Below are 10,156 nucleotides of genomic sequence, written 5' to 3'. Positions count from 1 at the left end.
TAATACATTGAATTTCTCAATATAGATCGAGGTACAGTCATATTGAAATATGAATTACATAGTCAAGTTTTCACATTTCTTATAGTTTTTACGTTTATGAACATGTTAATGAACAAACTGAAATAATGGAGTGTTCAACTGCCTTGGAAACTTTTGTCTTATTGTTTGGGAATATAATTCCTCATCGGACATTAAAATTTGATAAAAATTGTAGCCACTTCCTTTCTTTATTATACTATTTGATACACAGAATAAATTTTACCTCTTTACCTTCTATTTTTTTTTATATGGCTATCTTATACCTCATTATACTTTAATATGCAAATACAACGCACTATTAGTATCTGATTGGTTCTAGACAATATGTCACAGTTTTCTTTTAGTTATTTTATCTATGATACTTATTACTCATGGCAATAAATTTTCCTCAACTATAATGAAAAAATGTGTTAAGAAAAAATAAACATGAATTCTAGTTACTTGTAGTCTCATATTGTGTTAGAAAATAACAGGTTGCTTTTTGTTTACCTACATATGATTTTCATTTGATGAATAAATCTTCCCTACAATTGAAAATATATAACAGAGTTTAACCGACCGTGACATTCAAAGAGAGGTCTCTTGGACACATGTAGAACACAGTCGAGGATGTTTTGTCAGAGGTGGTCAAGAAGCCTTTAGCCCCCCCCCCCCCCCTTGAAGTCGCCAAGAAATGGTAAAATATTGATGACTTAGCAAAATTAAACGATCAAAAGTTATGTTCTCTCATAAGCTGTATTCCTGAAACTATCACTGTCTCTGTAAAATGTTGAAGACATATTCTGCAAATATGTATGAATGATAAAACAAAAAGATTTAAAAAACAAAAGGCCCAAGGGCCTTGAATCGCTCTTCTGATAAATTGTACAACCTGTCACTTTTATTTGAAGCCTCTAACCCTAAGTATTCTAAGAGCCAAGTTGCATCAACTGACAAAGTTTGATGATTTTTAGCTAATTATAACTGAAGATATTTTAATAAAGCTATAAAAAAAACCATAAGTAGGTCACAATGACCTACTTTAAGATTGAAGTTTTTCTGAGGACTCAAGATGCATTGATAGACAAAGACTGAAGATTCTAAGCCAATAAGTATGTGAGGTATTCAAAAGTAAGTCACCTTAGCCTCTTTTTTAGTCTCATTCTTGGAAAAGCAAAATCCATCCACTGACAAAGTTTGATTATTCCAAGCCAGTAAGTACTGGAGATACTTATCTATAGCCATAAAATATCAAAAGTAGGTCACCGTGACCTAATTTTTGGTCATCACTCTCCGAAAACCCAAGATGCATCAACTCACAAAGTTTGATGATTCTAAGCCAATAAATACCTAGGATACTTAAATATAGCCATAAAATGTCAAAAGTAGGTCACCATGACCTACTTTTTGGTCGCCACTCTCCAAAAACCCAAGATGCATCAACTCACAAAGTTTGATGATTCTAAGCTTATCAATACCTAAGATGCTTAAATAAAGCTATAAAATGTCAAAAGTAGGTCACCATGACCTACTTTTTGGTCGTCACTCTCCGAAAACCTAAGATGCATCAACCCACAAAGTTTGATGATTCTAAGCTTATAAATACCTAAGATACTTAAATAAAGCTATAAAATGTCAAAAGTTGTTCTCCGTGACCTACTTTTTGGTCTTCACTCTTTGAAAACCCAAGATGCATCAACTCACAAAGTTTGATGATTCTAAGCCAATAAATATTGAAGATACTTAAATAAAGCCATAAAATGTCAAAAGTAGGTGACCTACATTTTAGTCAACATTTTTCAAAGTCCCAAGATGCATCTGCAGACCAAGTTTGATGATTGTAGGTCTGAAGGTAATCAAAATATGCCTTTTAAACAATTTGAAAACATATGCCTGCAAAATTCAAAAAGTAGGTCACAGTGACCTACTTTTTCATAAATATGTTTTAAGGTCCCAAGATGCAGCAATTTACAAGATTTGATGATTCTAACCCTCTCAGTGTCTGCAATAATGGGATTAAATGTTTTAAAAAGGATAATTCATAAAGTTCAAAAAGTAGGGCAAGTTGACCTACTTTTAAGTTGACATTCTTCAAGGACCCAAGATGCATCAACTAACAAAGTTTGATGATCATAGGCCTTAAAGTGTCCAAAATATGCCTTCAAATCAATTTGAAAACAAATGCCCGCAAAATTAAAAAAGTAGGTCACTGTGACCTACTTTTGATTTAACATGATGTGAAGTCTTAAGATGCATCAACTTACAAGATTTGATGATCCTACTCCTTATAGTAAGCAAAATATAAAGGTTTTTATCAATTGTAAATTTAGGTCAACTTTGAAGTGACCTTGAGACCACGCCCTTTGCCCCAGGGTCATGCCTTGAACAATTTTTAATCTTCAACATATCCTGATCCTTGTATGTAAGTTTGGTGAAAATCTGCCTGGTGGTTCTGGAGAAGAAGATTTTTTAGCAACAAGTACTTTTGGTTTTGTTTTCCTGATTATCTCCCCTTGTTTAAGGGTCCCAACCCTTATTTTAGTATAAATGGTAGCCCTTGGGCCAAGGATACCCTGTGACAAATTTGACACTGTTTGGCCAAGGCGTTTTTGAGTTATGGCCCAGTTTCTAAAAAGTTAACGCACACCGCACAACACACACCGCACAAATGGCCATAGCATTAAGCTCTTTGAGCCTTTGGCTCAGAAGGCTGAAAAAAGAGAAAGATGGTTTTTTAGCCGAAATTTTAGACATTTTTATCATTACATTATTTATACATTCACAAATAAATTTGATTTTATGCACAAGATGAATGTGAAAGTAATTAATGATGCATAATTAGATACGATAGACAATCCCTTATTTATATATGGCATCATATCTTGTGTGTGAAATGTGTTTCCATATAATTTGATTTATTTATAAATTGTTTATGTTTGTCGTGTTGATGTGGAATTATTAAAAATTCCCGAATTCTGATACTTTACAATTCTGTTGTGTTGAGAATGAACATTAGGAAGATGCATATACTTTCAACATTATGAAAAATATAAAGCAAATCGAACGCCTTTTTGTGTGCAGATCATGAAATGTGCTCCGAGGGTATTTGTTGTTATGAGCGCATTAATCTTGACGCCCAAATTCTTACTTGGCTAGTGATACCTTTAGAAAACATGTGTATCTAAATGAAAGTTAACTCGGCAACATGCGCCATCCCATTGTTTAAGTTTTATTAGGTAATTACACCTCCAATACCCGATTTCGCGGATTCAACGATACCCTAACATCGGGTATTATACGCGATTTCATGGATAATACCCGATTTTGAGTATTCTCTCCGCAAAAGTTGGGAAAAGCAACCAAGGTAAAGAATGTATCATGGGTAAGCAAGGCTTAGGAGAATGTAACAGCAATGGAGAGAAGCTGTGCACTTGTGTACTGTGTACACGAGTGGGCTCGATTTGCTAAACTCTGTACGCAACTCTTAGTTTGAAATGACGATACTTGTGAAGGACTTTTGCTTTCTAGTATTTCTACTCTGAATAAAATTATTTTTCTGGATAATAGTTTTAATATTTCTCATTAATACACAACAAGATTGCCACTTTTCCTAAGGATTAAGAATAATGTTAAAATTTCAATCAAACCCGCCAAAAAATTTGAAGTTTTAATAACTTTTAAGTGAAATACGATTTCTAATTAATTTTTGTGTGAAATGCTATTAAAAATATAACTCGTAATATTATAGAGAAAATATTGACATCAAATCTGTGTCCAAGTACCTTTAAGTGAGCTAAACACAAAGTCTGACGACAGGACAGAAGATGGCAACTGCTATATGTCCTTGCCATATTCAAGCAAGGCTTAAAATGTGTTAGCACAACTGACCCTAATTTAATTGTATAGTTACTACTGAAAATTGAACTCTTACTGGCATTTACTTTATAATAAACATTTATCATTAGTGCTAAAACAACAAAATATAAATATAGATATAAATAACTTACTCCAAGGAACTGTATTATGATGAAGAAGGGGCTGCAATTCAATGTCATTTGGATCATGCTTTGCCCCTAATAAATAGTAAAACCAAAAAAATAAATATAGAGAAGTCTTGCATCAACAACATCTAAAGATAGAAATAAAATGCCAGAGTATCAATTAGAATACATGTACATATAACATACAAAATAAACAGGAACCAAATATCCATTCTATGAAATAAATACAAAAAACAAAATATTTCAATATTTAATTCTGAAATGGTCCATTAAACATTAACATTAACAAGAGGTCTGTGAGCCAATGCTCACTAGTATTACCCCTGCTCTGATGTGCATATACATTGACTGTCATGATAATATACACTAGTTCAGTTACGACCAAATTCACAGACAAACAGGAAGTTGACATTGGATTTATACAAAAATAAATTCCAAGATATGGCATGCCTCAGAAAAGAATGTGCTAAACTTTCAAGCATCTGTGATGAGTAGTTGCTGAGAAAACTGTGACAATCAAAGAAAAACTGAGCAAGTTCTCATACCCCATGATCCTCCAAAACTCGAAGTGCTGAAATTGCCAGGAAAATAACGAAATCCCAAATTCCTTGTAATATGCACATCTATACATTGTGTCCTAAAAAAATGCAAAGTCTGACGAAATTCTGTGCAGCGGTTTACGAAAAGTTGCGCTGACAAACTGTTCATCTCTTATTCAAAGTATGGCCAAAAATATAAGTGTAAAAGTGCGGAAATTCATGGAAAAAATAAAGGAATCAAAATTTCTAGGTAACATGCACATTTACACATTATGCCCTAATATGTGAAAATTTGACTAAATTCTGTGCAGCGGTTTATGAGGAGTTGTCAAACTGTTCATCTCTATAAGATATGGCCAAAAATATGTGTAAAAGTGCGGAAATTCCTGTAAGAAATAAAGGAATTGGAATTTCCTGGTAATATGCAATCTATGAATTGTGTCCTAAGTTTGCCAAGTTTGACTAAATTCTGTTCAGCAGTTTATGAGAGGTTGCGCTGACAAAAAAAAAACAAAACAAGACTGACAGACTGATTGACACACTGACTGACTGACGGGCAGGTCAAAAACCTTATACCTCCGGCAACTTGATTCATGGGATATAAAAATTTGATATGTATGGATGGACAGACGCACAGATACACAGGAAGTTGACATAGGATTTATCCAAAAATAAATCCCACCATTATGGCATGCCTCAGCAAAGAATGTGCTAAAATTTCAAGCATCTGCGATGAGTAGTTGCTGAGAATACTGTGACCAAATGTTTTTATGGACAGACACACTGACAGACAGAAAGACGGACAAACACTCAAGGGTAAAACAGTATACCCACTCTCCTTCAGATTGGAGGTATAATAATCACATCTGGACAGCCAACGCAAATTATAATCCTTCTAATGATAATATTGATTGCTATATAGTATAATAGTTTCAGAGTATAGCTTTACCTATATCATGCTTGAAATTTTCACAAAAGTATTAAAATTAACTCCATTCAGTCAAATCACAACAAATATGATACATGCTTTTTTGAGGACAGAAAACAGCCAAGCATTGCTGCCGATTTGCTGGTGACTACAAACTTCAATGCCTCACTGGTAAACAATCATTTAGTATGACTGGCTAGTGTTATTGGGGTCTTGTTGGTTTCTGTACATATTTCATATGTTAAGTATCATAAATTTCTTTCAAATCAAACATCCAAAGAATCGATGACTGATATGGTAAAGAATCAATAAATTTTTTCTACGGTTGATCGAGCAGTGACATGCTGTTACATGTATTGGAATGATAGTAGATAAATCATTCAAGTTTATTTAGTTATTGCTTATAAATGATTGATTTAAATTGAATCAAACAAAATCTGTTTGAAGCATTATTAATATTATTCTAAATTTAAAAAGATTATTTTTTTAAGAAATAAACAAAAATGTTAAAAAATTCTCTGGGAAATGAACTTTTAGTTGGTCAAGTGATCAAATCCGGTAATGCTCGAAGGGCATCTCAGTAGAATCGATCACGTGCCAACTAAAAGTTCATTTCCCAGTGAACTTTTTATCATTGTTGTTTATTTCTTATATTTACATTTGAGACGAACAATTTTCGAGTAAAATTGCATTTATTATAAGAACGGGCCACCGTATTGCTATGTTGTGACGCGCAGGGGCCTAGAAGTTGTTTGGTCTTAATATTTCAACTCAATGACAATGATGTTCAGCAGTCCAGTTCAGGAATTCTTTGTTTATGATGTAAGAACAATGATCCCCACTTGAATAATCTTACTATTTTAGGCCAAAAAAAGTAATTAATAGTTTCTCAGGCCAAAAAATTTAAAATTCAATGGTGCGGGCAGGCTTTTTTTTTTTTTTTTTTTTTTTTTTTGAAGCAGGTTTTACACCTTTTTTTTTTTTTTAGCCATTTGTTCATTAAAATGATAATGTCTACTAATTCTTAATTTTTGTTCTCTGAAGTTAAGTTATAATATGTTTTTGACTTTAAATAATGTTATTCTAAACATTTATCTAAAAGTTAATTCATAAAATATTGTAAATTTAGAAGAAATATATTGTTTTTCTAATAAAAACGTCTACCTTGGCATTTCTGAAAAGGGCAATAACTCAATTTTCTTTTTCAACTTGGAAAATAGAAAATTGAGTTATTTCCCTTTTCAATATGTCAGTAAAATTGATCAGTGCAGCCGTTTTTAAAGTGATGCGGCGGTGCCTGAGAAACTATTGATTTATTTTTTGGGCCTTATGAGTTTTTAATCTGTTTGAAGTCAAAAGCTGTGACCTCCCCTGTTTTAGTTAACATAACTTCAAAGGAATTTCTGGTTAAAAAGGTTTTAGGCTGTAATTATAGAATTTAAAACATTCTTCACACCAAAGGAAGATCTATTGAACATTTGTTGAATGAAAATATCTATATGTGTCAGTTATTTTACCTTTTCCATCGCTTTTATCTTGGTAGTTCCGAAAATAGAGAAAAATATGTAAACAAGATATCACCTCGCCGAGCGATTCGGTCGCGCTATGACCTGTGACCCCCAAATAAAATTCACACAGAATTGAACATATTTTCTCTTCAATAGATTCATCTAAGAAATATGTAATGCAAAATGTAAATATTAATCATTGTTCTATTTTTGTTTTTAACTGAAAAAACTAAAAACCAACCTTTTTGTTCTCCAGCAATAAAAAGCAACTCCAATAATAATAAACAGTAAAAGAGGTATGGCAACAGCTGGAATTATAATGTGCAGTTTGACTGGAGACCGTACTGTAGATTCACTGTCAGTCCTATCTGTGCTGGTTTTTCCACTGGAAAATAAGACCATTCTTACATGTTATTAAGTCACAAATAACTACAGATGTTCAAATATTCTCGATTTCTTGCAATATGAAAACAAGACACTTAGAGGCCCAATGGCTAATTGCTCACATGTGTTATCTACCTTTCACTCAAATAATAATAATTTAATACAGATCATGCTATTTTGTAGCCATCTAGTAATTAAATTTCATGATTCTACGTAGTTTATTTAAGAAAATAAAAACTTGAATTTAAGCTTAAAAAATGTTGTTTTGTTGCAGTTTCAAAGGTTATATATTTCTGATTATATACATTTTATCACCTATTGTAGTCAAGGCCCCTGGTATATGTACCATTTTTAACATTAACTTGTCTTTACTATACAATTAAACAAACACATGCATGTCAATATGATTTATGGATTATGGTGTACTTTTTTCTTGTTTATTAATATTTTAAAATTTGGCTCAATAAAAGTAAGGTGCTATAATCTGAACAAATCAAGAATATTGATTGATTGTATACTGTTTAACGTCCCTCTCCAGAATATTTCACTGATATGGAGACGTCATCATTGCCGGTGAAGGGCTGCAAATTTAGGCCTATGCTCAGCACTCAGGGCCTTTGAGCAGGGAGGGATCTTTATCGTGCCACACCTGCTGTGACACGGGGCCTCGGTTTATACGGTCTCATCCAAAGGACCGCCCCATTTAGTCGCCTTTTACGACAAGCAAGGGGTACTGAGGACCTATTCTAACCCGGATCCCAAATCAAGAATAAGCAGATACACAGATTGATGGTGGAATCTATTATCAGAAAAGCTCACAAATTGGTTCATCTTTGTTTAAACTAGAGGTCCATATTTGAAATGTTTAAAAGTGTCCACATATTCTTATTACTTATTAGTTGATGATTATGTAATTATCAATAAGCAAAACACATTTTTGCACTCATCAAATGGATTTCAGCAATTCAAACTTACAAAATGTCAACTGTAAACATTTGATGTGTATAAACCCTTGCTCTAATACCATGATTAGAATAAATATGCATATAAATGACACATTAGACTTAACTACTTGTATTTGATTACCGGTATACTCTGTTGTTCTTTAGATGAACTTTTGTGATAGCTAGATTTTACCCTGTATATCCATGTCTTATTTTTTTTATTCCTTAACAATAGCCCCTTTCAAGCCCTAAGGGATCATATGTTAAAACTAAACTTTTTGATGTCCCCGTGATCGAAGATTCAAGTGTATATAGTTTTTACCCTGTCCTTCCATCTGTCTGTTTATCTGCAAAACCTTCAACCTTGCCCAATACTTTTGACTGGGTGGGGCTATGGCTTAATATTTCACAGGTGTATTTCTTGTGACAAGACCTTTCTTTCCCAAAAAAGTTTATCTCTTAACCTTGATGTTGGTGTAGGGCTTTATTGATACTTCATTTGTGTATTAATTGTGACAAGAACTTTGGAATTACTGAATTAGTTGAAATATTTTTAACTTCTGATCTTGACGGAACAGTTTGAGCAGCTTTGTAAAAGAACCTTAACCTTGGCACTAACTTTTGAATAGTTAGTACAAGTGCTTTCATACTTCACAGATGTATTCTTTGTCACAGGACTTTTCTTTGGATACCAACAATTTTGAATTTTTGCCTTGACCTTGAGTTTGGTTTGCAAATCAAAAACTTCAACCCTTGCTATAAGCAGTGATATGGGGGCATCAGTGTTACAAAAACACAACTTGTTTTTTCAAAACAGATAACATTCCTGATCTTTGACTTGATTGGCCTTATGCTTGTCAAGATACAATTTTAAAAAAATACGCACAACAAAAACACATAAAATATTTGAAACATTTAAGTGTCAATTATATAGTCATATGAGAAACTCTTATGATCATGATGCCCAAAATCTATATGAAATGCGCATTCTTTTTTTAATATGTTTAAAAAAAAGATAATGAAAATTACTACTTGTCAAAAATACTTACATTATAAGAGTTTTGTTTAGACACCCAGGATCTGTTAAAAAATGGGAAAAAAAATTCTATAAGTAAACACATATATGCCACCTGATTAAACGAAAGGCCCAAGGCCTAATGTGTTGTTCTTGTGAAGAATTTTAACGATATTTCCCAATATGTACTCCTACATAAATCTTTGATCACACAATGCGGCCCTTCTCTACCCCTGGGGGTCATGATTTGAACAAAGGCTCAGGTGAGCTTATAAAAAATATTTAAAAAAAAAGAACAAAAGCAGAATATTCTGGAACAGTTTTTCAATTCAAAATAATATTTGAAAATTTTACTTTGCAAGATTTAATCAAGTCAATGATTATGTTTGATCTTTAAAAGTAAATGTTAGACAATGTATTGAAGTTAGCTATTCTGATTGCAGATAAGAAGTTTCAAGTGAATCCTATTTGACATAACCATTCACTGTAGTATTGCCCAGTACACTCAAACTTTGAGTTGAAACATCAATAACATACCTGACAGAAATTCACAATAAGTAAAACACAAGTATTTAAGTTTGAATCTACTCCACTCAATAGTTCAAGGATGAGAGAAACAGAAAACCAAGGCTCATGCATATGGGCCACATAACTATACCGTATATACTCGTCTATAAGTCGGTTTTTGGGGAGTTAATCTCAGGTCCAAAACTCTTTGTCCGACATACAGGTGAGCTATAAAAAGAATGGTATTATATGAGGTCAGTCCCTCTGAAAAAAAGCTTATTAAGTACAACCGACTTATAGGCGGACCGACTT

The 10,156-nt window shown here is 32.9% G+C and overlaps 1 protein-coding gene across 1 annotated transcript in view; it reads right to left on the bottom strand.

The window, feature by feature from the left end:
- LOC134233159 (uncharacterized) overlaps positions 1-4,374 on the bottom strand; it is a 15,781-nt gene extending 11,407 nt beyond the window's left edge. Inside the window, exons 1-2 of the mRNA XM_062715152.1 lie at positions 4,341-4,374; positions 4,026-4,091 (exon numbers count right to left, since the gene is read on the bottom strand). Coding sequence (XP_062571136.1) covers positions 4,026-4,091; positions 4,341-4,374 — 100 coding nt within the window. The remainder of the gene's footprint in view (positions 1-4,025; positions 4,092-4,340) is intronic.
- Between the last annotated feature and the right edge of the window lie 5,782 nt (positions 4,375-10,156).

This window comes from Saccostrea cucullata, unplaced genomic scaffold (assembly GCF_032062105.1).
Source record: "Saccostrea cucullata isolate Sc308-1 unplaced genomic scaffold, CSIRO_AGI_Scuc_v1 ctg4061, whole genome shotgun sequence".
Classification (NCBI taxonomy): Eukaryota; Metazoa; Mollusca; class Bivalvia; order Ostreida; family Ostreidae; genus Saccostrea; species Saccostrea cuccullata.
Note: the sequence above shows the minus strand (reverse complement) of the source record. Positions and strands in the feature narration are given on the sequence as shown.